This window comes from Macaca fascicularis, chromosome 10, assembly GCF_037993035.2.
Source record: "Macaca fascicularis isolate 582-1 chromosome 10, T2T-MFA8v1.1".
NCBI classification, from domain to species: Eukaryota; Metazoa; Chordata; class Mammalia; order Primates; family Cercopithecidae; genus Macaca; species Macaca fascicularis.
Window position 1 is genome coordinate 81,289,966 of NC_088384.1, and position 27,971 is coordinate 81,317,936.

General features: G+C 40.4%; 1 protein-coding gene across 11 annotated transcripts in view; it reads right to left on the reverse strand.

Annotated features, from left to right (window-relative positions):
* CRLS1 (cardiolipin synthase 1) overlaps positions 1-25,366 on the reverse strand; it is a 36,340-nt gene extending 10,974 nt beyond the window's left edge. For 3 of the 11 annotated variants that reach the window (XR_012419166.1, XM_074004815.1, XM_074004814.1), the window contains exons 1-2: positions 24,937-25,366; positions 21,613-21,750 (exon numbers count right to left, since the gene is read on the reverse strand). Coding sequence is in view for 10 of the 11 variants with exons in the window: in XM_074004815.1 (XP_073860916.1) it covers positions 21,613-21,750; positions 24,937-25,242 (444 nt within the window). In the remaining variant the exon portion in view is untranslated. Of the gene's footprint in view, positions 1-6,731; positions 6,863-15,218; positions 15,349-21,612; positions 21,751-22,155; positions 22,238-23,579; positions 23,712-24,652; positions 24,791-24,936 lie in introns of those variants that run through there. The other 8 variants (XM_074004816.1, XM_045362534.3, XM_005568391.5 and 5 more) reach the window with 8 other exon arrangements.
* Between the last annotated feature and the right edge of the window lie 2,605 nt (positions 25,367-27,971).

Genomic DNA, 27,971 nt, shown 5'->3' on the forward strand with positions numbered 1-27,971 from the left:
CTAAAAATACAAAATTAGCCAGGCGTGGTGGCACATGCCTGTAATCCCAGCTACTCAGGAGTCTGAGGCAGGAGAAGCACTTGAACCCAGGAGGCGGAGGTTGCAGCGAGCCAAGATCGTGCCATTGCACTCCAGCCTGGGCAACAAGAGCGAAACTCTGTCTCCAAAAAAAAAAAAAAAAGCAGCAAATCCATGCAAATTAAAATCTGTGTATACATGGAAGAACATGCAAGATTGCATTCAACCAGGAATGCAGGCCTATGGAATTCAGACTATGCTTGGTGCAGCACATTAGGTTCCAACCCAACAGTGTGACCTAACAATTAGCATCTCTGGACTCAGTTTACCATCTGTAACCATCTGGTAGGGGAAAGACCTATTTAAAAAAAAACCAAAAAAACAAAAAAACAAGGGTTCCCCAAACTGACTGCCCATCCAAAAGTCACTTTGAGAGAGTTCAGTAAAAGCCCAGATGAAAGCTCTCTTCCGGGTGAAAGCTCTCCTCTGGGTGACTCCTATGCACAGCGAGGCTGGAACGTTTCTACACCAGATGGTCTCGAAGGCCTCAGCCAACTAAAAGATACAGGCTCCTACTGTGGTTAAAAAATTTTATCCTATTTCCTGGCTTTCCCTCTTGGCCTCCTCTTCTCTTCTACAGTTAAAACAGCTTTCATTTTGCCTACTAGAGTAAGAAAGTGATGGGTAGGACAGTGTAAAATGTGTCAAGGATTTCTCCAGGTTTTTTCTCCCTACTTGCTAACTCTGAAACATGGGTAATTTTGCAACGATATTTCCAGTGTCTGTAAGTAAAATGTTATTAGAACACATTCTATACTCACTAATTTAAATATTTTCTGTGGCTGCTTTCACACTACAACAGCAGAGCTGAGTAGCTGTGACAGAGATCACATAGCCCACAAAGCCAGACATCACGGTCAAGTTTTATTAGCATTAAAGGGAAATATTTCATAAAATCGTTTACATCTTAAAAATGGTTAACATCTACACCATAGGTTTTTACACTGAAAACAATAAATTTAACAGAATATTCTAGAAATTGACTTAAGCCAGAAATAATAATTTAACATATGGTAAATCAGAAACAATATAATAATACAAAAATATGGCAGACCAAATACACGCAGACCTAAGTTCAGTGGACATAAATCTAAGTAGAAATTAACTTGGATTTGCCTTCCACTCTCTAATCAACATATAAGCCAAAGAATTTGTTTTCATCCTTCTCCCCCTCCCAAAAAAGACCAAAAAGAATAGCAGAATGATTTATTATTCTAGCAAAAAAGGAAAGCAAAAAGTTTCTTGACCTCCAATCCTGCAGAAGATATTTCTTACTCTTAGAGAAACAAAGGTATTAAAATGAAGGTAGATGTGACTTTTAAAAAATGCAGCATAAAAGTAGGAACATGCAAGACTGCATACATGCATCATTCTACTTTCCAAAACTCTCCTAAAATGACAGTAAAGAAATGAAAGGATATAAAAACACAAAGAGAATGAGTAGAGGAGACAGATTTCAAAGTTTTAACCAAGCTTATTAGTAATAAGGTGGGAAGAGCTGAAACCTAACTTCTTCAGAAAGGAATTCCCACGAGAAGCAACTCCACAAGAGAAACTCAAGAAGTCCATATAAAGAGCAGTCAGATCCCTGCCCCAAGCCTTCCCTAACACCTTACTGCTAGGGCTGTGTCTAAGAGTGATTTTTACATTTTTTAATGGTTGGGGGAAAAAAGTCAGAAGACCAGTATTTCAAGACACATGAAAATGCTATGAAATTCGATTTCTAGGCTGGGCGGGGTGGCTCACGCCTATAATCCTAGCACTTTGGGAGGCTGAGACAGGCGGATCACTTGAGGCCAAGAGTTTAAGACCAGCCTGGCCAACATGGCAAAACCCCATCTCTACTAAAAACACAAAAATTAGCTGGGCCTTGTGGTGCATGCCTGTAATCCCAGCTACTCAGGAGGTTGAAGCACAAGAATCACTTCTTGAAAGTGACTGGGAGGCAGAGGTTGTAGTGAGCCAAGATTGTGCCACTGCATTCCAGCCTAAGTGACAGAGCGAGACCCTGTCTAAAAAACAAACAAACGAGAAACAAAAACAAACAAAAAAACAGGCATGGTGACCCATGCTTGTAATCCCAGCGCTTTGGGAGGCTGAGGCAGGTGAATCACCTGAGGTCAGGAGTTCGAGACCAGCCTGGTCAACATAGTAAAACCCTGCCTCTACTAAAAATACAAACAATTAGCTGGGCATGGTGGTGGGTGGCTGTAATCCCAGGTACTCGCGAAAATGAAGCAGGAGAATCACTTGAACCTGGGAGGCGGGGGTTGCAGTGAGCCGAGATAGTGCCACTGCAAGCCAGCCTAGGCGACAGAGCAAGACTCTGTCTCAAAAATAAATACATAAAATAAAATAAATTTCCAGTGTCCATAAGTAAAATTTTATTGGAATTCATTCACATTCACTCATCTATATATTTTCTATGGCTGCTTTCACGCTACAATAGCAAAGCAGAGTGGTTGTGACAGAGATCACATTACCCACAAAGCAGGAAATATTTATTTATTTATTTATTTATTTTTTATTTTTTTTTTTTTTGAGACGGAGTCTCGCTCTGTCACCCAGGCTGGAGTGCAGTGGCCGGATCTCAGCTCACTGCAAGCTCCGCCTCCCGGGTTCACGCCATTCTCCTGTCTCAGCCTCCCGAGTAGCTGGGACTACAGGCGCCCGCCACCTCGCCCGGCTAAGTTTTTGTATTTTTTAGTAGAGACGGGGTTTCACTGTGTTACCCAGGATGGTCTCGATCTCCTGACCTCGTGATCCGCCCGTCTCGGCCTCCCAAAGTGCTGGGATTACAGGCTTGAGCCACCGCGCCCGGCCAGGAAATATTTATTATCTGTTCCTTTGCAGGAAAAGTTACCAACCCCCACTCCACGTTACTCTGTGAACCAAGGGGCACTGGAGTGCAGTAGGGATCAAGCGAAGGTCTACATACTGAACAATGAGACCCCAGCCTCCTCCCACAGCTTAGCTCCCAAAACCCTGGTGGGAAGGCCTTTATAATTCCCAAGCAGCAGATGGAGAGCTAGGATCTACAGAATAGGCTTAAAGATACTGAGAATTCAGGCCCTGCACCCCAGTGCCTAGTGAGCTCCCAATGAACTTTTCATGCCTCATTCAAATATAAGTTAGCAGCCAAGGATCACCACACATTTCAATAAAGTCTCCACCATAAAAGAGAGGCCAAAACAAACAAAAACTAGAATCTGAAGGAAAGAGAGCCAATACAGAGGTTTTTTTAAAAATAAATAAATAAATAAATACAAGTATACCTCAGAGATATTGAAGGCTCTGTTCCAGACCACTGCAACAAAGCTAATACTGCAGTAAAGTGAGTCGCACGAATTTTTCAGTTTCCCAGTGCACATGAAAGTTATGTCTACACTACAATCCATTTTGTGTACGGTAGTAGCACTAAATATATATATATACACACACACACCCACACACAAACACACACACCTTAATTTAAAAATACTTTACTGCTAAATCATGCTAATGATCATCTGAGCCTTTAATGAGTCATAATCTTTTTGCTAGTAGAGGGTCTTACCTCAGTGTTGACAGCTGCTGACTGATCAGAGTGGTGGTTGCTGAAAGCTGGGGTGGCTGTGGCAATTTCTTAAAATAAGACAACAATCAAGTTTGCCACATAAATTGACTCTGCCTTTCACAAAAGATTTATCTGTACCATGCAATGCTATTTGATAGCATTTTGCCCACAGAACTTCCTTCAAAATTGAAGTTAAGGCCGGGCGCAGTGGCTCACACCTATAATCCTAGCACTTTGGGAGGCCAAGGAGGGTGGATCACGAGGTCAGGAGATCGAGACCACCCTAGCTAACATGGTGAAATCCCGTCTCTACTAAAAATACAAAAAAATTAGCCGGGTGTGGTGGTGGGCGCCTGTAGTCCCAGGTATTCGGGAGGCTGAGGCAGGAGAATGGCATGAACCCAGGAGGCGGAGCTTGCAGTGAGCCGAGATCATGCCACTGCACTCCAGCCTGGGTGACAGAGCAAGACTCTGTCTCAAAAAAAAAAGTTGAAGTTAATTCTCCCAAGTCCTGCAGCAGCCTTATCCACTAAGTCTGTGTAATATTTTAAATCCTTTGTTGTCATTTCAACAGTGTTCACAACATCTTCACCAGAAGTATATTTCATCTCTAAAAACCTCTTTAAGAAGCAACTCAGGAAATTTTTACCATGAGATTGTAGCAATTCACTCATCCTCAGGCTCCACTCTAATTCTAGCTATCTTGCTATTTCTACCACATCTGCAGTGACTTCCTCCACTGGTCTTGAACCCCTCAAATCATCCATGTGGGTTGGAATCAACTTCTTCCAAAAATCCAGTTAATGGTGATATTTTGACTTTCTCCCAAGAATCATCAATATTCTTAATGGCATCTAGAATGGTGAATCCTTTCTAGAAGGTTTTCAATTTACTTTGCCCAGATCCATCAGAGGAATCACTATCTATGGCACCTACAGCCTTGGGGAATGTATTTCTTAAATAATGAGACTTGAAAGTCAAAATAACAAGGACTGAAGAATGGATGTGTCAGTAGGTATGAAAACAACATTAATTTTCTTGTTTATCTCCATCAGAGCTCTTGGGTGACCAGGTGTGTTGTCAATGAGTAGTAACATTTTAAACTGAATCTTTTTTTTCTGAGCAGTAGGTCTCAACTGTAGGCTTAAAATATTCAGTACATCATGTTATAAACATATGCTGTCATTCATGCTTTGCTATTCCATTTCTAGAGCACAGGTAGAATAGATTTAGCATAATGCCTAAGGGCCCTACCATATTCAGAATGATAATGAGCACTGGCTTCAACTTAAACTCACTGGCTTCATTGGCCTCTAGCAAGAGAATCAGCCTGTTCTTTGAAGCCCATGCACTGACCTCTCTCTAGCTATAAAAGCTTTAGATGGCATCTTCTTCCAATAGAAGGGTGTTTTGTCTCCATTGAAAATCTGTTGTTTACCGTATCCACCCTCATCATTAGCCAGATTTTCTGGATAACTTGCTGCAGCTTCCCCACTAGTGCTTGCTGCTTCACCTTGCACTTCCATGTTATGGAGATGGCTTTTTTCCTTAAACTGCACAAACCAAGGTCAGCTAGCTTCCAACTTTTCTGCTGCAACTTCTTCACCTCTCTGTGCCTTCACAGAATTGAAGAGAGTTAGGGCCTTGATCTATTATAGATTAGGCATTGGCTTAAGGGCATGTTTTGGCTGGCTTGATCTTCTATTCAGACCATTCAGACTTTCTTTCCATAAGCAATAAGGCTGTTTTGCTTACTTAACATTTATGTGTTCACTGGAGTAACAATTTTAATTTCTTTCAAGAACTTTTCCTATGCATTCACAACTTGGCTAGCTATTTGGCACAAGAGGCCTAGCTTTCAGCCTCTCTCAGCTTTTGAAATGCCCTCCTCACTAAGCTTAATAATTTCTAGCTTTTGATTTAAAGTGAGAGACATGTAACCTCTTCCTTTCACATTGTAGGGTTATTAATTGGTCTATTCTCAATATTATTGTGTCTCAGAGAATAGGGAGGCCTGAGGAGAGGGAGAGAGATAGGGGACCCACAGATTGGTGGAGCAGTCAGAACATACACAACATTAGTCGATTAAGTTCACTCTTGATTAACAGGATTTTGGAAAAAGTTGATTCCAACCCTCATGGATGACTCTCACGGGTTCACTGCATCCCAAAGCAATTAGACAATAACATCAGGGATCACTGATCACAGATCACCATAACAGATTTAATAATGACAAAGTCTGGAATATTGGCAGAATTATTATAATGTGATAGAGACCAGGTGCTGTGGCTCATGCCTGTAATCCCAGCATTTTGAAAGGCTGAGGTGGGAGGATCACTTAAGCCCAGGAGTTCGAGAGCAGCTTGGGCAACATAGGGAAACCCCATCTCTATAAAAAATTTAAAAATTAGCTGGGTGTGTGGTGGCGCACATCTGCAGTCTCAGCTACTCAAGAAACTGAGACAAGAGGATCCCTTGAGCCCAAGAGGTCAAGGCCGCAGTGAGGCATAATTATACCACTGCATTCCAGCCTGGGTGACAGAGCAAGACCCTGTCTCAGGAGAAAAAAAAAAAGTGACAGAGAGGCAAAATGGGCACATATGTTAGAAAAATGGTGCTGATAGACTTGTGGACATAGGGTTGCCAAACTCTGAATTTGTAAAAAATGTCACTTTGCAAAGTGCAATAAAGTGAAATGCAATAAAAATGAGGTATGCGCATGTATGTATAGATATCCTGAATGACATTCATCCACGATATAAGAATTTTTTTTTTAAACGAAGATAGAGAACATGAACTCTTGAAAATTCAAAATGAGAGCCAAAAAAAGTCAACAGAAGGGGGGAATGGTAATGTTGGGGGAATCTTTCAGAAGAAAAAAAAAGACAAAGATTTTTAAAAGAAAATCTGAAAGAAAAGAATCAATCCATGAAGCTCAGTTATGATGGGGTGACAGTAGCCAAAGCCCAGAGCCCTCGAGGTTGGGCTCTGATAAACCATCTCCTAGCTTGCAGCTAGGATCTGAATGACTATTCCTACAGGGTTGGGAGAAAAGATGGCCCAAAGTAAAACAGGACTCCCAGGATTGTCTCATCACCTGGTGGTCTATGTGGTCCCAGACTGTTAGCATTCCTAGGCACCTGGTAGAACAAAAAAATCTTCTCTGGTGAGTAATGCCATGTTCATAAGAATCAAATATTCCTCCAAATTATTTTTCAAAGAATGTATCTAAACAGAAAAAAAAAAATAACAAATAATTAAAATACCATGAGTAAGAAGCAACAGAAACAGTGGACAAATGAAAGAGACTACCAAAAGATGTAAGATTTTTGAATCACCAGAGTCTATAAAAACAACTAAGCTTAGCACGTACAAGGGGATAAAAGTCAATATTGAAAACTTCAGCATGGAACTGAAAACCATAAAAGATGACTTAGCAAGTCCAAAAAAGAATAAAATAGGAGTTCTATAGTTAGAGAATACAATAGAAGTTAAGATTAAATAGATTTGGCACGGTTAAAGAGAGGTAATGAAATGAAAAATAGTAAACCTATTAGTACAGCCAGAATGGAGCTCAAAAAGATAAAATGAGCGAACACAGAAAAAACCCACTGAGATGTAATGGATACAGAGAGAACGTCTAACATAGGTATATTGCAGTCCCAAAAGAAAAGAAAGAATACACAACAACATTTAAAGAGATGGTGGCTGAGAATTTTCTAGCACTAACTTCAAGATATAATCCACAGACTTAAAAGTCCAATAAATCCCAAGCAGAATAAAAAAGAAACTTGTAACAAGAAATATTATTGTGAAACTGAGAAAAACAAAAGACAAAGAAAATCTTAAAAACAGCCACAAGAAAACAAAATTGCCTTCAAAAAAAGCAATACGGCCAGGTGCAGTGGCTCTTGCCTGTAATCATAGCTCTTTGGAAGGCCAAGGTGGGTAGATTGCTCGAGCTCAAAAGTTCAGCCTGGGCAACAGGCGAAACTCCATCTCTAAAAACCATATAAAAATGAGATGGGCACACACCTGTAGTCCCAGCTACTCAGGAGGCTGAGGTAGGAGGACTGCTTGAGCCCAGGAAGCAGAGAATGCAGTGAGCTAAGATCATACCACTGCACTCCAGCCTGGGTGACAGAGCGAGACCTTGCCTTGGGAAAAAAAAAATGGATTAACAGCTGATTTCTTACTATCAACAATGGAAGAGGATGACTGAGTAACATCTTAAACATGCTAAGAAAAACTAACACCAACCTAGAATTCTATATACAACAAAAATATTCTTCAAGAATAAAGACAAAATGAAAACATTTTCAGAGAAAAAGAATTTACCAGTAAACCTACATTAAAAAGAATTCCAAAAGAACATACTTCAGACAAAAGGAAAATGATCTCAGATGGGAGGTCTGAAATACATCAAACAATACAGACTAACAAAAAGTAATAAATATGAAGATAAATTTAAATGAACATTATATAAACATATCTGTGAGTTTAAGAAACATATAAAAGTATGACAACAGTAACCTAAGCTGAGAGAATAACTGGAGTTCAAGTATTCTAAGGTGCCTCCCATGCCCAGAATGAGTACAGAATTATTAAGATCATATTTTTATAAAGATAAATGTTTTAATTTGGAGGAAAACTGAATGGAAACCGTGTAAAACTTTCAAACTAGTAGAGTGAAAGAAAATACAATTTAAAAATACTAAAAAGGACAAAACATATGTGTCAAATAAAATACTTCAAGTAAAATAAAAGACTGAATGAAACATCTATCAATCACAATAAATATTAATGGGTTAAATGCTTCTGTTAAAAGACTATATGGGTTAAGAGAAAATGGGTTTTATTTTAAATATGTTTTTTACATATATATTTACATAAATATATGTTATTTACAAGTGATATCTAAAAAGATGCAGAACTGTAGAAGGTAAAATATTTATCATGCAAACACTACCAAAAGCAAGCCAGCTGAGCTTAAGTAATAGCCCACAAAATATATTTTAAGGTAAAAATCATTACTAGAGCTATAGAGGGTCACTTCATAATAAAACATTCAATTCACCAAGAAGACATAACAATTTCTAATTCATACTCACTTTAACAACATCACTTCAAGACATACAAAGCAGGCCAGGTGTGGAGGCTCACAACCGTAATTCTAGCACTTTGGGAGGCTGAGGTGGGCAGGTCACTTGAGGTCTGGAGTTCAAGACCAGTGTGGCCAACATGGTGAAACCCCGTCACTACTAAAAATACAAAAATTAGCAGGGCATGGTGGCATGCACCTGTAATTCCAGCTAGTGAGGAGGCTGAGGTAGGAGAATAGCTTGGACCCAGGTGACGGAGGCTGCAGTGAGCCGAGATGGTGCCATTACACACTAGCCTGAGGGACAGAGCGAGACTCCGTCTCAAAAAAAAAAAAAAAAAAGATACAAAACAAAATCACAACTACAAGACAAATACTGGAAAACTAGGCACACAGTAGGAAACTCTAACTGCCGAACAAACCAAAAGCAAAAGAACATTCAGTGAAGAAACAGAAGACTTAAAGAGCGGGATTAAAAACTTGATCTAATAGACCTATGAAGAACATCATACCCAAGAACTGTAGAATATACATTCATTTCAAGTATTCAAGGAATATTTATAAAATCTGACTGTACTGGGCTGAAAGGCTGAAATCACAAAGCATGTTCTCTGAACACAAGGTTATTACGATTGAAACTGTAACAAAAAGATAACTAAAAAAATCCCCCCCAAAATGGCAACAAATTAAGATATATTTATTTTTAACCTAACAGGTCAATGAAAGAATAATAATAGAAATAGGAAAATATTGTATACTGGACAATGACACACTAAAACCAACATAGGAGATGCAATGAAAGTGGTAATTAGAGGAAAATATATAGTCTTTTTTTTTTTTTTTTTTGAAACGGAGTCTTGCTCTGTCGCCCAGGCTGGAGTGCAGTGGCCGGATCTTGGCTCACTGCAAGCTCCGCCTCCCGGGTTTACACCATTCTCCTGCCTCAGCCTCCCGAGTAGCTGGGACTACAGACGCCCACCACCTCGCCCGGCTATTTTTTCGTATTTTTTACTAGAGACGGGGTTTCACCGGGTTAGCCAGGATGGTCTTGATCTCCTGACCTCGTGATCCGCCCGTCTCGGCCTCCCAAAGTGCTGGGATTACAGGCTTGAGCCACCGCGCCCGGCCGGAAAATATATAGTCTTATATGCAATCTTTAGAAAAGCTGAATAACAAGCAGCCACCTATAGCTGCACAGTTCAAAATACACACTAGACTTTGAAGGTGTGATAGGAAAAAATTCTCATTAATTTATTGATTACAAGTTAAAATGATAATATTTTTGATAGTGGATTACATAAAATATATCAATTTTCATGTTTCCTTTTTTAAAAAAAGCTACTAAAAATTTTTAATTACATAAGAATCTCCATTTTATTTCTAGACAGAATCAATTAAAAGAATTTAGAGCCAGGCATGGTGGCTCACACCTGTAATCCCAGCACTTTGAGAGTCAGAGGCACCTGAAGTCAGGATCACTTCAGGATCACCTGAGGTCAGGAGTTTGAGGCCAGCCTGGCCAACATGGTGAAACCCCATCTCTACTAAAAATACAAAAAAACTAGCCGAGTATGGTGGCACAGGACTGTAATCGTAGCTACTCACGAGGCTGAGGCGGGAGAATAGCATGAACCCAGAAGGCAGAGGTTGCAGTGAGCTGAGATCAGGCCACTGCACTCAAAAAAAAAAAAAAAAAAAAAGAAAAGAAAAAAAAATTAGAAAAGGAACAGCAAAGAAAACCTGAAGAAGAAAAAATAAAACGGCAAGATTTAATGAAGTAGTAAACAGCGTATCAGAGAGGCTTGACAAAACCCAAACTTGGTTCTTTTCAAAGATTCATAAAACTGACAAACCTCTGGCAAAAAAAGATTAAAAAAAAAAAGGGATAAAAAATAATCAAGAGGAAAAGAAGGACATTACTACATATCCTATAGACATCAAAAGGTTAATGAGAGCTATTCTGGGCACACTGCCTATGGGGTAGCCCTGCTCCACAAGGAGTAGAAAGTCAATAAAGTTAATGAGGATACCATAAATACCATATGATAAATTTTTTTTTTTTTTTTTTTTTTTTTTTTTTTTTTTTGAGACGGAGTCTCGCTCTGTCGCCCAGGCTGGAGTGCAGTGGCCGGATCTCAGCTCACTGCAAGCTCCGCCTCCCGGGTTTACGCCATTCTCCTGCCTCAGCCTCCCGAGTAGCTGGGACTACAGGCGCCCGCCACCTCGCCCGGCTAGTTTTTTGTATTTTTTAGTAGAGATGGGGTTTCACCGTGTTAGCCAGGATGGTCTTGATCTCCTGACCTCGTGATCCGCCCGTCTCGGCCTCCCAAAGTGCTGGGATTACAGGCTTGAGCCACCGCGCCCGGCCCCATATGATAAATTTTTTATAATGTAGATCAAATGGACAAATTCTGAGAAAAACATCACAACTTAAAAACTGGTCAAAAGATACAATATGGAGTGAGTTGGCTGAAGGTTAAAAAAAAAAAAAAAAGATATACTTTAAACCTGAATCATCCCGTTAACAATTAAAGAAAATGAATTATCTATTTTAAAATTCTTCCCTAAAGAAAACTCCAGGCCTCAATGGCTTTAACAAATTCTACCAAACTTTTAAGTAGAAATATTCATAATGAAACATCTTCCAAGAACGGAAGAAAAAAAAAAGTTCCCAGTTTATTTTATAAGGCTAATTATAAATCTGATATGAAAACTTAACAAGAATATATGAAGAATTCCAAGCCAATCTCATGAATTAAAATTTGAAATCTTCCACAAAATATTAGCAAGACAAATCCAGCAATTTTTTCATAATATATCATGGCAATGTTGGATTTATAACAGGAATTGCAGGTTGTTTTAACATTAGAACTAATATTGCATTAACATGTGTAATTCACCACACATGAACAGCTAAAGGGAAAAACAATACGACCATAGTAATACACAAAAGGAGTTTGACAAAATTTATATCCAGGCCAGGGGTGGTGGCTTACGCCTATAATCCCAGAACTCTGGGAGGCCAAGAGTTCAAGATCAGCATGAGCAACATAGCAAAACCGCATCTCTGCAAAAAACACAAAAAAATTCAGTACTCAATTGTGAGAAAAACTCTTTTTTTTTTTTTTTTTTGAGACGGAGTCTCGGTCTGTCGCCCAGGCTGGAGTGCAGTGGCCGGATCTCAGCTCACTGCAAGCTCCGCCTCCCGGGTTCACGCCATTCTCCTGCCTCAGCCTCCCGAGTAGCTGGGACTACAGGTGCCCGCCGCCTCGCCCGGCTAGTTTTTTGTATTTTTTAGTAGAGACGGGGTTTCTCTGGGTTAGCCAGGATGGTCTCGATCTCCTGACCTCGTGATCCGCCGGTCTTGGCCTCCCAAAGTGCTGGGATTACAGGCTTGAGCCACCGCGCCCGGCCGAGAAAAACTCTTAAACTCCCAACAGAAGTGAACGTCTTAACTTGAAAAAGGATACTTACAAAAACCAACAGCAAACATCATCTTTAATAGTGAAACACTAAAGGCTTTTCTATGAGATTGGGAACAAGACATTGACACTACTCCTTGCCAACACTGTACCACTCAATGCAGTAAGGCAAGTAAAAGAAAAAGTAAAAGAATTGGAAAAGAAGAAATACATTGTCATTAATTACATATAAGACATAATTAAGCATGTAAAAAATCCAAGTGAATTTATATGTATATTGTTAGAATACGAGTTAGCAAGTTTCACTAGACACAACAATCAACATTAGAAATAGTACTGACTTTTTCATATGAACATGGAGTTATCAGAAAAATTTTTTTTTTTTTTTTTTTTTTTGAGGACAGAGTCTCACTTTGTCACTCAGGCTGGAGTGCAGACATGTTAGCTCATTGCAACCTCTGCCTCCCAGGTTCAAGACATTCTCGTGCCTCACCCTCCTGAGTAGCTGGGATTACAGGCACATGCCACTACACACGGCTAATTTTTGTATTTTTAGTAGATGGGGTTTCGCCATGCTGGCCAGGCTACTCTTGAAGTCCTGATCTCCGCCTACCTCAGCCCCACAAAGTGCTGGCTTACAAGGTGGGTAAGCCATTGTGCCTGGCCAGAAAATGAAATTTAAAAGCTACCATTTATAAAAGCACCAAGAACTATCATGTACTTAGGAGTAAGTCTAACAAAAATGTTTATTATCTTTCTGGAGAGAACTATAAAACTTTGACAGATACTAAAGAAGACCTAAATAGAGTAGATACAGCATGTCTGTGGACTGGAAGACTTAAAATTGTAAAGATGCAAATTCCTCCAAACAGATAAGTTCATTGCAATCCCAATCAAAATCCGAACAGATTTTTCTCTGGAAAATTGCTGATTCTTGGAAAAGTTGATTCTAAAATTTATAACAAATGGAAAGGGCTAAGAATATCCAAAGTGGAAAGGACTTGCTCTACCAGATAGCAAGATTTTTAGCAAAGCAATAAGAAGGGCACCACTGATGCAAAGACAGACAAATCAATGGAGAAGAAAACAATTTAGAAATGACCTTGCTCTGAGTCTGAAAATACCTATTTTTCTATAAAATGTGCTGGGATAACTAGGTAGCCATATAAGCATTAGAAAATGAATTAAGAGAGATAACTTTTTAAAGAAAACATCAATTAGGAATCACATTTTCTTAAAATCCTAAAAGCTTTCCAATATAAAACACAATCAAATGTAAAGGAAAACGTATCAGAATGATAAGAGACTGCTCCATAGCAAGTTGGAATCTCCAAGTCTATGGAAGAGGGTCTTCCCAATTCCAAATTAAAATCATCTGCAATTTAAAAATTATGCCTCCAGCCTGGGCAACGTGGCAAAACCCTCTCTCTACAAAAAATAGAAAAATTAGTCAGGCATGGTGGTGCATGTGGTGGTAAGTTCTTGGGAGGCTGAAGTGGGAGGATTGCTTGAGCTGGGAGGTCAAGGCTGCAATGAGCTGAGACTGTGCCACTGCACTCCAGCCTGGGTCACAGAGTGAGACCCTGTCTCAAAAAGAAAGAAAAGAAAGAAAAAAGATTAAAAAAAGTAATGTCTACTTCAACTGTCAATCATGTATGGAAGACAAAATACAGACATTGAGATGTTTAAGACCTCTAAAAATCTGGCTGCCACACTCCATCCTTCTACAGAGTAACTTAATGCAAAGGAAGACAAGGGAGCCTGGAAAAATAGACTCAATACAGAAGAAAGAAAATGGAAACTCTAAGATTGCCAGTGAAGGGAAGTCTCAGCTTGGAAAGCAACCTACACCAATTATATAAGTAAAACTCAGCAACGTTATTCATAATTCCAAAAAACCTGGAAACAATTTCTATGTTCAATAGCAAAATAACTGGCCAACCTTTGTAAAATAATACATCAAAATACAACGTAACTATGAAAAAATGGGAGGGGCCAAGCAAGGTGATTCAAGCCTGTAATCCAGTCACTTTGGGAGGCCGAGGTGAGAGGATCGCTTGAGCCCAGAAGTTCGAGACCAGCCGAGGCAAGAAAACTTACACACACCCCAATCACGTACACACTTCAATCTAACTTTCAAAGAAGCACATAAAAGTAAACATTAGTCCAATTTATTTTTTATTTTGGTATGAGAACTTAGAAGACTAAAAGCAAGAAAGAAAAATAATTTCTAGTTGGAGGAGACTACACTAGACTGAAACGCCACTATACTTCTTTCTACCAAGTGTCAATAGTAACATGATACCAAGGGACCATGTGGCAGCTTCTTTGTTCTAAGATACGATTTCTTTCTTTCTTCCTTTTTTTTCTTTTCCTAAACCTCAAAAATGCAAACTCTTAGACTGACAGTGAAGGGAAGTCCCAGTGTGATCAGATATGATTCCTAGCTCTTGGGAAAAAAAACAGTTTAACTTCGTCTGAGGGACAACAACTGAGAAATACAACTGAAGTAGAAAATGAACAATCAGAAAAGCACATGCAAAATACAAAGCAAAAAATCATAAAATCTTATGAGAAAAAGTATTCATATAATGTACAAACTATATGTATGATTTAAAAATTGCCTAATAGGGTCTACATTTTATAGACATCTTCAGGATTTCAGAGTTCTCACTTATTATGATTAAATGATATTAATAAAGATAATAAACATAAGAAAACTAAATTGCTTTCAAAAAGCTAGGCACTAAAAATATATAATATAGCACCAAAAAATTTCAGAGTAATATGAATTGGCACTGTGAAATATTTGTTCGATTTTAATTTTAAACAATCTTACTAGGAAAGCAACTGATTTTACTAGTAAAACAAGGACATAAATTCTAAAATCCATAAGTAGTTTGACAAATAAAACAGTTCAACAGTTTAAAATTAGGAAAACAGTTTAAAGTTGAAAACTATATTTTTGGAACAAAAATTATTTGTGTCTCAAGAGAAATCCTAAGCTGACTAATGTCATTCTTCCCTGTGCTATTCAAAAGTACGCATGACGCGTTCTTACCTGGAATAAGATCTGCATAGGTCAAGCTAACATATAAGATACTGATAAGTATTTTATCAGCAAGTGGATCAAGAGCACTTCCCAAAGCTGATTTTTGATTGGCCCAGTTTCGAGCAATAAATCCATCCAACTGAAAATAGAAGTGTTTTTTTTTTATATATAAATGTCATAACAGGAACAGAGTAGATATTCTGAAGCTTAAGATATACCAGAATAACAATTACAACCTCATAAAATGTTAACAAAATCTCTTCTGTTTCTTACCCCCAAACATTCTCATTCTTTCACTGGTATACATTTTGCTTTTACATTAGCAACTGGTCTTAAAAGAAATGCACATTTATTTTCTTTCCCCCTCAAGGCCTTCTGGTTATTTCTCAGTATTTTCACAAGGCCCCTTTGGTGGATGAACCCAAACACACATTTAAAGATATGGTTAGTGATGTATTTAAAGCTATAAAGAACCCAAAGAAAACTCAAAGAAAGCATGCATGGCAGAGCCCGGACTAGGATAATATAATTCAACTCTGTTAAAACTTACCATTTTTCTGTTTTTCAATTTATTTTGCTCAATACCACTGTTTATTCCTTATTTTGACTGTATCAGCATTACCCATATTTGAGTAGAAAACTCAATCCTCTCTACCTGACCTAGTTAAAATTCTGATACTTAAATTATTTATTTTTATATTATTGTGATAAAAATAAACTATATTTAAAGGATAAGTCACATCTAGTTGCTAGTGGGCCAAATGGGGCCTGCAAGCTGGTTCTGTTTGACCTATCAGAGCTTTTAAAAAGTGTAATTAGTTATCTACATTTAAGTATTCAATTCTTCCCATAAAAACCCAGATCTCCATCCTAACTTGAGAAGGGAGGGGTCTGGCCACTCTGGGGCCACAAAATGGACTGAAAAGTATTGTCTATCCACATTAAACAAGGCACGTATTTTCTGGTTTATCCAAGTCCCTTCCTGGCTTTTACTCATTTAACTGCAAGTTTCAACAAATGTTTGAGTTCCCTAATACTATTTCTAAGGGGGAAAAAAGATTAATTTAGACATAATTAATCATGGTTCATTTTAAAGAACAAATAAGTTGTCCATATCTCAAGTACTCCAATGAGTTGGAGGAGACAGCAGGAGTCCAGGACCGTGGTAAAAAAAAATGTGTTCTTTGTAGCAGAACAAAAGCTGTTCAAGTCCTGGCTCTGCCACTTACTAGCTGTGTGATCTTGGATAAGTTATTTGACCTGACTAAGCCTTAGTTTCCTCATCTGTAAAACAGAGATAAATTACCTACCTCAAAAGGGTGGTTGTCTTCAGCACATAATGTGATTAATACTTGTTCAGCACTCAACGCTTAGTAAATCCTCAAAAAAAGCAGTTACTAGCTATTACCATCGCAACTGAAAAAAATCTATTTTCTTCTTAAGCATATGAACAGAAAAGTACCTAGCCTGGGGAGCTGGGACCTTGGAAGATCAGGTTTAGTTCAGTTTCTGACCTCAAGGAACTTAACCTTTCACTTTTTCACCATCATCACCCTCTCATCTTCACTATTCCTCTAACCCACACTAGATTACAAGGACCTCAACATCATTCCTTTACAAACATCTGTAACTCCCCTTCACCCCACTCTCCTTCAACCCTGCTTAAAAATAACTCTCCATGTACTCTGGGCCTGCACCTAAGAGCTGAACAGTGCTTAAGGAAAACACACAAACGGGAAGACTGGTCTCACTTCAAACTGGGGACCACAAATCTCCCATGGGCACCCAATACTGCCTAGCAATCCCACACTTGCTTACTATATTTACCCTCTCTTTTCACATTGTCTCTTTCACACTGTCTCTGCTCTCACCTCAGACCTAACTCCATCTCTTTCGCACAGGGTCATGTCTATATTTTCCTTAAGAAAAAAGAAAAATGTAGTCAGCCCGTCCTCATATTCCCATCATCAAATCCTCCACCTACCTGCCTCCATTCATTCTCTCTGCTTTCCTTCATCCGTTACCATGCCCTGTCACCTTCTGTGACCTGCCTCCCTTCTTCCCCATCTCGCCTTGCCTCATCAATCTCTCCCTTTCATTTAATCTCTCTACCTGATCACTTAATTAATCACTTAACTAACAACAAAAATTCACTGGGCACAGTGGCACACCTATAGTCCCAACTACTTGGAAGGCTAAGGTGGGAGGATTGTTTGAAGCCAGGAGTTCAAGGCCAACCTGGGCAACACAACGAGATTTATCTCAAAAAAAAAAAAAAAAAAAAAAAAAGACCAAAGAAAAATTTCCCTGTATATACATATACTCCAACATATATATTTTTACATACAGGATTAGATAGACAGACAGACAGACAGATAGATAGATAGATAGATAGATAGATAGATAGATAGATAGATATAATTTCCCAATACATATCTTTTTAAAAGACCCTTCTGTGATCCTATTTCTGTATTTCCCTACAAAGCAAAACTGCTTCAAAGGAACATCCAATGTCATTACCATCTCACATCTGTTCATCAACCCACTCCAATAGTCCCCACCCCTCCAGAGGTGAGGCTCATAAAGGTCACCAACGAATTCCGCATTTTTAGAGTACCTGACCTCGACACAACTGAAGCACTTTCTCCACTTCCTGGGAAATCTCACTGCCTAATTTTATTCCTTCCTCGTCAGCTATTCCTTCCCAAGGTTCCTGACTGGCTTCTTTTCTGGTGCTCTACCTGTTGCTCATTTCTCTGACCCTTCATTTCTGTTACCTCAGTCTGGATGATTTTACCCAGATCCAACCATCTATATCTGACAGCTCCCAAATTTCTCTCTATAACGATGACTTCCTCCAACTCCAAACTACTAAACTGCCCAAATGATACTTCTATGTGGATAAGCAACAGAATTCTTAGTATTTTCCCTTAAACTCTGCCCTATTCCAGTGTTGCCCATCACAGAAAATGGCATTTCCATGAACCTGGTTTTAGAAGAGAATTTTTTTTTAAAGTAACACCCTAGTATTCATATTTGACTCTTCCTACTCTCACTGCATATCTAATCCATCAACATATTACCTCCGTCTTTAAAATATATCTCAAACCCACATACTTCTCTCCAACTCCAAACTCCAACCACAGTCTAAGTTCCTACCACTGCTGCCATGGATCACGGTCAGCCCCTAACCAGTTACTTTCCTTCCACTCTTGCAAGATCACGGTCAGCCCCTAACCAGTTACTCTGCTTCCACTCTTGCTAGACCACAGTGAGCCCCTAACCAGTTACTCTGCTTCCACTCTTGCTAGACCACAGTGAGACCCTAACCAGTTACTCTGCTTCCACTCTTGCTAGACCACAGTGAGCCCCTAACCAGTTACTCTGCTTCCACTCTTGCTAGACCACAGTGAGCCCCTAACCAGTCACTCTGCTTCCACTCTTGCTAGACCACAGTGAGCCCCTAACCAGTCACTCTGCTTCTACTCTTGCTAGACCACAGTGAGCCCCTAACCAGTCACTCTGCTTCCACTCTTGCTAGACCACAGTGAGACCCTAACCAGTTACTCTGCTTCCACTCTTGCTAGACCACAGTGAGCCCCTAACCAGTTACTCTGCTTCCACTCTTGCTAGACCACAGTGAGCCCCTAACCAGTTACTCTGCTTCCACTCTTGCTAGACCACAGTGAGCCCCTAATCAGTTACTCTGCTTCTACTCTTACCTGTCTATAATCCATTTTCCACGCACAATGCAATCAGACTTTGTCATTCCCTGGCTTAAATGATGAGTCTGGCCACCTCCCAGTGGCCAATCTAAAGGCACTAAAATCTCCATGGAACCAATGTGAAATGTGGCACTAGTTAACTCAGGTTTCCATAAACATCATGTTATATATTTAGAAAAATGTTAATGGGGCCTCTCTAACACTCCATTAATACTGCGATCTCATGTGGCAGCTTAAAAGAAAAAAAAAAAAACCAGTAGCAGACAAAAAAGGAGACTACAGTAACTGAAAAAGATCTTGTCTGTTATGTTAAAAAAAAAAAACTGTTACCAGTATAACGGCCTTTGACAGACTTGGAGACAATATTGACAATGAGTGGAGGCTTTGAGAGAAAAGAAGGGACAGGCCGGGTGCGGTGGCTCATGCCTGTAATCCCAGCACTTTGGGAGGCCGAGGCAGGTGGATCACCTGAGGTCAGGAGCTTGAGACCAGCCTGGCCAACATGGTGAAACCCCATCTCTACTAAAAATACAAAAATTAGCCGGACGTGGTAGTGCGTGCCTGTAATCCCAGCTACCCGGGAGGCTGAGGCAGAACTGCTGGAACCTGAGAGGCAGGGGCTGCAGTGAGACAAAATCACGCCACTGCACTCCAGCCTGGGTGACAGAGTGAGACTCCTGTCTCCAAAAAAAAAAAAAAAAAAAAAGGCAGAGACAAAATAAAAGGAGAAAGATTGTGAGAATGGGAAGAGGCGGTGACAAATATTAGTAGAAGCTAAACTCTGGAAAAAGAGAGGTAAAGCCAATTTGAGAGACTACATTTGAAGCAGGTTTGGAAATGCCATGTAACAGTGCAAATGCTCTCTTCTGTCTGCACTCCAAAATCTTCAGTTAATTCTATGGTGCCGGCCGGGCGCGGTGGCTCAAGCCTGTAATCCCAGCACTTTGGGAGGCCGAGACGGGCGGATCACGAGGTCAGGAGATCGAGACCATCCTGGCTAATATGGTGAAACCCCGTCTCTACTAAAAATACAAAAAACTAGCCGGGCGAGGTGGTGGGCACCTGTAGTCCCAGCTACTCGGGAGGCTGAGGCAGGAGAATGGCGTAAACCCGGGAGGCGGAGCTTGCAGTGAGCTGAGATCCGGCCACTGCACTCCAGCCTGGGCGACAGAGCGAGACTCCGTCTCAAAAAAAAAAAAAAAAAAAAAAATTCTATGGTGCCTACCAATGCTTCTGCTACTAGGCATGTGGAATTTTGTTTCTATGAACCTCAAAGACAATAGCTGATGTTACAAAGAAAGATGCCATGCAACTTTTATTAATATAAAACTAGTTTTTCTCAAATCTCACTCAATAAATATTGAGCAAAATTGATCAAAGCTTTTCAAACATAAATTAGTTTGAAGAGGCACCAAAGCACCACCTGTCTGGATGCTCATATAGATCTCAGACCAACCTTGTACCTGAATATAATATATCTATTTCTCCTGCTAACTTCGCCCTGGTTTAAAATTATCCCCTCATCTTTTCCACACTTCCCTCAACTACATTTTTATACAGCATGAAGTTTTCCCTTTTTTTTTTGTTTTTTTTAAGAGACAAGGTCTTGCTCTGTCACCCAGACTACAGCACAGTGGTGAGATCACAGCTCACTGCAGCCTTGAACTCCTGAGCTCAAGCAATCCTCCTGCCTCAGCCTCCTGAGTACCTAGGGCTGCAGGCGTGTGCAACCATGCCAATTTTTAAATTTTTTGTAGAGATAGGCTCTTGCTATGTTGTGCAGGTTGGTCTTAAACTCCTGACCTCTCAAAGCACTGGAATTACAAGTGTAAGCCACTGTGTCCAGCCAGTTTTATAAGGCATTTCAAAACTTTCATGAAATAAAGTTGGTAATACAAATAATGTCATACATGATGATGGCTAGCCAGTCCACAAAAGCCTATTTAACGTAGCCTTTTGTTATAAAATTATTTTCCAGTTCTAATTTGAGATCATTTGAATAAATTCTCCTCTCCTCTATCAAAACTAACATTGTGGTATCAAGGAGAGTTCCTCTTCTTTGTCCATCTGCTGAGGGAGGAGAAGAAGGAAGGATGTTCAATTGTCAGCCCAGAGCATTCTGCAGGGCAGCCAGAGGGGTGTAGAGCAGAGATCAGAAAATAAATCTGTGGGGGTACCTACAGCCTCCTGCTAGCATGAAACCTGAGCAAAGCTATGAGTTCTACATGCTCCCTGGTTACATCCTAGTTTCCTGTGTCCTAACAACTGGTCCAGTTTCCCTCTCCGCTAGGAAAACCAATTGCAGATCAGAGTACTCCTCTTTATCACAATACATAGAAAAGTCATCTCAGATCTCCTCTCCCTTATTTCTATCCCTAAAGCAAGCACTCAGCTCTTTGGAAATTTCTAAGGGTATTTCTTTTACTCTTAAAAACCAAGAGTGCAAAGTATCCCCTCCTTTACTTCCCTACAACCTTCGCTTCCTCCCTGAAATCATATACAAAAAAAAAAAATCCCATATAGATGCTAAAGACAAAGTCCTCACAAAAAGTACTACGTCAAATTCATCTTGAGGGTTTCCTCCCAAGGAAAAGCAAGCTAAGGCTATGCTATTTCAACTTAGTAGTACAGATGAGCATTTGGAAGGAGAGCAAACTGGGAGTGCATTTACAACTTACCAAATCTGTTAGCCCAGCTAAAGCAAAAACTCCTAGTGCAATATTAAAATCTTCTTCAATAATCAAATAGCCCAGAACTGGGGCCAAGCCAATTCTCGTCATTGACAACATGTTTGGGATTGTCCATGGGTTTTCATACTGAAACACAAAGACAACAAAATTTAAATAAAATACTATGAATTCATACTTTGAATAACTATGTACATTAGAAAAATATACTTCATCAGCTTCAGTCAGAAGCTGCATAAACTTTAAATTTAGTACATTAAATTGAATTTTAAAATCCATTCAGTTCTTTTTACAGATATCTCCCTAAAATCTTCTTTCAAGAATACAGAAGATGGCTGGGCATGGTGGCTGATGCCTGTAATCCCAGCACTTCAGGAGGCCAAGGCAGGAGGATCCCTTGAGCCTAGGAATTACAGACCAGCCTGGGAAACATGGAGAGAATCCCATCTCAATTTTTAAAAAAAAAAAGAAAAAAAAAAGAATATAAAAGATGAAGATGTATTATGTACCCAAACACGGAGTAAGGCATCTTACATATTACAGGTTTCCTTTTCTCTTTTCTTTTTTTTGAGACGAAGTCTAGTTCTGTCGCCCAGGCTGTAGTGCAGGGGCATGATCTCGGCTCACTGCAACCTCCACCTCCCGGGTTCAAGTGATTCTCGTGCCTCAGCCTCCCGAGTAGCTGGGATTACAGGCACCTGCCACCATGCCCAGCTAATTTTTGTATTTTTAGTAGAGACGGAGTTTCACTGTGTTGGCCAGGCTGGTCTCGAACTCCTGACCTTGTGATCCGCCAGCCTCGGCCGACCAAAGTGCTAGGATTACAGGTGTGAGCCACCACGCCTGGCCTATTACAGGTTTTCTTAAGAGAGGGAAGACAGAACACATGCATTATCTGCCATATAAGCTAAGCTTTTCACATATAACTTCATTGTAAGAACTCGGAACTTTTAATACTCTGCTTTTAATGGTGAAACTTCAGGAAGATCTTCTAAGTAGACAAATAGTGTCTATTTACAAGTAAAAGTGTCAGGAAAAAAAGCCAAATTATCAACTCCAGGCATTCACCTTTGAAATATTTACTGCAAAGAATCTCCCTCACTCCCTTACACATATCTAAAGAACGGTAATACAGTGTATGGAGGTATGAACGAAGAGAACAAAAGAAGATTGAATTCTATAACCTCATCACTAAGTCAGAGAACCGCTAGAAGAAAATGGAGATAGGAATAGAGATTGTGATATTTGGAAATGGAGAAATTTTGTAAATTTGTTCAAAACAGTCATGGAAATGTTAAGATCCTCAACTAAAAACCAACGGCTTTCACAGTTCCCATCTGGGGGCTTTGCGATTCCTTGACACTTCATTTGGAGCCAAGCTGGCTGAAGCTGGCACTAACAAAAGAGCTCTTCGGCAGCTGTCTGAAGAACATCCCCTTCTTGCCAAACAGAATCTGACTCATGAGAGGGTATTTCAGCTTTGAAAAGCGTCGGCCCCGCGGAGCTAAGACAACCTGCACAACAGGGTACAGAAATAAAGACGAGAAAACGCCTTTCCCTAAAGCCTAGATTTTTTTTCTCCACTGAGTCAAGACTGCCAATTCTACCCCATGGGATTTTCTCTTCACTAGAACCCCATTTAACCTCTTTCTTAATCAATACTAGCCAACTTGCCTGAATCTTAATTTTGGTTGTAAAAAAGGTGGCAAAGTCCATTTCTAAAGATATCTTTTAAAATTCTATGAACTATCCTGTTAAAAAAAAAAAAAAAAAAAAAAGGATTCTCTAAAGACACTATGTCTGTGTTTATAAAAGAAACCCAGCAAGAAAGCACCTCAGCTTGGAGGGATAATTAAATAGTTATCGCTGGGGCCAGGTGGCAGAATACTGTCATTGAAAGCTATAGGAAAACTTCAAATTATCAGAAGAGCAATCACAAAACAAGAAGCAATACAAACCTCTATTGAGATCTTTTACTGAAAGTAATCCACATTATATAATGAAAACATTCTTGGAATACATCCCAAATTCAAGTTCAAATATCAGAGTGTTTCAGAGTCCAGAGAAAAAAGATAAGTCTGTTGACCATACTATGGTAGAGAATAAGTCAAATACTGATCAAAGGTTACAGCAACTCAAAGGGAAGAGTGGGAGAGGAGAAGGTTGCACATGGTTGCGAAAAAGCAGTAAGCAAAAGATCAGAAAAAAGGGCCCCAAATTAACTTCAGATATTATCCACAGGGCAAAATTAAAAACAAAGTTGTAAACAGAAACATCATTTCATTTGGCGAATTAACAAACAGAACTGAATGTTGCTGGAACAGCGGAGTTCTTTTTAGCTCCACATAGAATATTTCAGTTAAAGTGTCTCATTAATTTGTAATCATTAAATTTGTAAAAGTTTCAAAGTTAACATTAGGAGAGCTAATCTCAGATTACTCAACCAGATAACCTGTGGCATACTCGACCAACTACTGCCGTTCTGGGAAGGTCTTCAGTCAGGATATGGCAACTTCAAAGTATCCAGCATTCAAACCCCAACATGCTTTAGCTATTAGTGGAGTTGAGACCCCTGCCAGGATCTGGCCACCTCAACCCATGCTGTACAACTGATGAAAGCAGTACAGGGGCCACTGAAGACATAACAATTGAAGATGTAATAATTGCATGAGTCTTGCTAACATGACATCAAAAGCTCTCCCACACTCATGCTCGGGTGTCTTCTGTCTGGGCAGCATATCAACAGGTAAGTGGACAAATACTTCCCTCCGTTACCTCAAGAATAGTTTAAATCTTTTTCTATAATTAAAGGTTAAAAGATCTTTTAATTACGACCTAAATTGTTTAATTAGCCTTCATCCTATAATGTGTAAGGTTACCAAAAGGTCAAATGATGGTGAACGAAACTTGCACAAGCAAACAGAAGGGCCTGTATACCTTCCTAAAGATTCCCAGAGACTTGGCCTAAACACTGGGGATTCACTTCAAAAGAATTAAAAATAGGCTTTTTAATAAGACAAGCGAAGGCTACCTTTACCAATGCAATATGCAGAGGCGGCCCTTCCAGCAACGGGTGCAGACAGAAGGGGGATGAGAGATGATTTCTAACTTGGCCACAGAGACCGTAGGTGGACCCCGCTGGTGACCCTGAAATTCATTCCGACCGAATGACCTGCCAGTAACTTCTCTTCAGGGAACAGTCTAAAAGTTAGGAAACGGAAGCGTCCGAGCTGCACCACCCAGAGCATGTTACTCGAGTTCAGGGGCGGCGACCCCAGCCCAGGGCCGGCCCGCCGCCGCCTCATCGGTACGTACCAGGCTGGGGGTGCTCGCCGGGCCCCACTGGCCGCCCGGGGCTTCGGCGGCGGCGCCCGCTCCGGCCGCTGGCCTGGGGGCCGCCTTCCCCGCGCCCGAGCAGTGGTTCCGCTGGCCGATCCCGGGCAGCCGCAAGCCAAGCGCGGCCGGACGCAGCCTCCAGCGTTCGGCCAGGCAGCCCAAGCAGCATGGCACCGGCGGCAGCAGGGCCCAGCAGGCGCGCCCCTTACTCGGCCGCGTCCCCGGAGCCCAAGCGGCGCCGCGCAGGGCCCCCCACGAGCCGCGCGCCACGCGCAAAGCTAGCATGGCCCTGCGGCCGCGCCGCGGGGACTCGGGCGGCTAGAGCTCAGCAGCCTGGGACACTGGCGAGCCGCTTCTCCATGGAGACCCAGCAACCACACAGAAACTCGACCACCGCTGCCTCCATACTACTTTTCACACCCCAGCACGCTCCACTTATACAGGTGGCAGGGAGCCGCCAAGGGCGGACGCCTTCGCGACGCTTTTACGACACCGTCGCCGTCGGGCTTCCCGGCGCCCCTGGCAAGCCAAGGCCAGCGGGGAGGGAGGGAGAGAAACGAACAAGGTGGGATGACTGCGCAGCCGACGAAGCCGCGAGGGTGCATGAGCCACATCAGGCCCTGGCCTGAAACCCTCCGGGGCGGGTGGCCGGCAGAAGGGCCCCCTCCAAGGTGCGTGCGGCGCCCTACGGTTCTTGTGGGTGGTTTACAGTATCTGGTACAGAAGAAATGATTAATAAATATTGGTTCCATAATCCTCTCCTTTTTGAGCATTGAAGGAAGATGCATATGCCAAAAATATAAGCATTAGAAAATGTTAATAGCAATGGCTAATTGTTTTGCTGAAAACAGTAATATATTATCCAGAATCAATGTTAACCTATGAGAATTGTGTTTTTAAATAGTTTTTAAATTATCTTAAATGTTTACATTGCTAGTACAAAAGTTTCGATTATACTATATAACCAGGCTATAGTGCATCATCAGGTTTAATCCTCCCAACCACTGCAAGGTGAGGGTTCCATTATTACTTTACAGATAAGGAAACTTAGGTGTAGAAAGGTTAAGAAACTTGCCTATAATACTCGAGATAGTTATGAATCAGTTCACCATTAATTAGCTGATTAATATATTCAGATTAGTATATTAAATATATTGATATATCAATATTAATTTGCAATGTTACACTTTTTTCTTGTTCAGTGTTGAACTGAATTTGAATGGTTCTTGCCGCCTCTCCACTATCCCCCCCACTAACCCCATCTATGATGGCTGAACTACCTTACAGTTGAGTTTAGAGTCTTAACTCGGGTAGTTAGGAAAGGGAAAGGCCAACTGAAAGTGAGCAACATGGTAGATGAAGCAGCGGGTATTTATCCAAAAATCATTTTATCAAAAAAAAATCTATTTCTTACATTGAAATCCTGACATTGACAGAAAAATTGAAACTTTTATACCAGCAATGTAAAAATTTTTTAAAATTTAAAAACTATTTAAAAACACAATTCTCATAGGTAAACATTGATTCTGGATAACCCTGGCAAGAGGGAGTGGGCAGGATTACAGTTTCTCCCTTCCTTTCATGAGATTGCCTTTATTCACTCTCCGCTTCCTGATTTAAGACACTCATTGTCTCTTGGGACTTCTTAGTATTCCCTATATTCAGTCTGTACTTCATCTGCCTCTAATCCTTGGCACTGAGGACACAAACTTGCTTTTGTGTGTTTTTTCCGTTTGTTGCTCTGATAGGTTTTATTTCTATTACTTATGGTATATGCCCAAACTTTTCTTAATTTTTTCTAAATTAATTCTAGTCCTACTGTGTTGATTTCTTCAACTTCTATACTATTTATGGTAATCTAGTTTTATCCAGGCTTTGTGTCCTCAAGAATAACACCATTACCTGAGCTCTTCACTTATTTGCCTTACTGTTTGGAGCGAGCACTCATAGGTTTCTGTTTTAGATACCATTTTAGTTGTATATATTTTTGTATATTTCAAAATATGGAATTAAATTATACTGTTATCAATGTTTAAAATAGAACATCTCCAAAATTATCTATGTAGCAATTTTATGTTCTTCCTATTTTTCACTTCAATATAAAATTAGAGAAAAACAAGATACAATAGAGCCTGCCAATTAAAATATAATAAACTGTTTTGTATTAAGAAAGCCAGCTCTACTACAAACTGCTGATGGCTAATTAAGTCTTTAAAAAGTAGGGAAATAAAGTGGCTGGCATTTTGGCCTGAAGGACAATGACTGCTCAATACTTAGGACTAAAGAGTAACATGCTTTTAACAAACTGTTTCCCTAACATTTTAAGATGGGAGAACATCCAGCTATCAGTCTTTGATCTCATTTTCTAGAACTTGACAGAAGTCAATAAATGAACAGGTTAATCTGGGAAAAAGGATGGAGAAAATGCAGAAACCCAGTGAAGTAGGGTTTAGACCAGGGCGGGGGGCAGAGGAAACCAAAATATTCTACAGTTAGTAACTGATTTATAATGCTCATTTCCTGTTTTATGAATTCTGTAATGATTTCTATCCAAGCAGATAAACTAAACACACAGGCACCTCATATGTGTGAAGGGACTGGGAATATCTGTCATTGAACTTTTTTCCCAAAATGGGGAAAAAATTAGAATAGTAAGTCTGTAATAAAAATAGGCCGGGCGCGGTGGCTCAAGCCTGTAATCCCAGCACTTTGGGAGGCCGAGACGGGCGGATCACGAGGTCAGGAGATCGAGACCATCCTGGCTAACACGGTGAAACCCCGTCTCTACTAAAAAAATACAAAAAACTAGCCGGGCGCGGTGGCGGGCGCCTGTAGTCCCAACTACTCGGGAGGCTGAGGCAGGAGAATGGCGTGAACCCGGGAGGCGGAGCTTGCAGTGAGCTGAGATCCGGCCACTGCACTCCAGCCTGGGCGGCAGAGCGAGACTCCGTCTCAAAAAAAAAATAAAATAAAATAAAAATAGAAATAAAAATCCATATATAAATTCTAAGTTT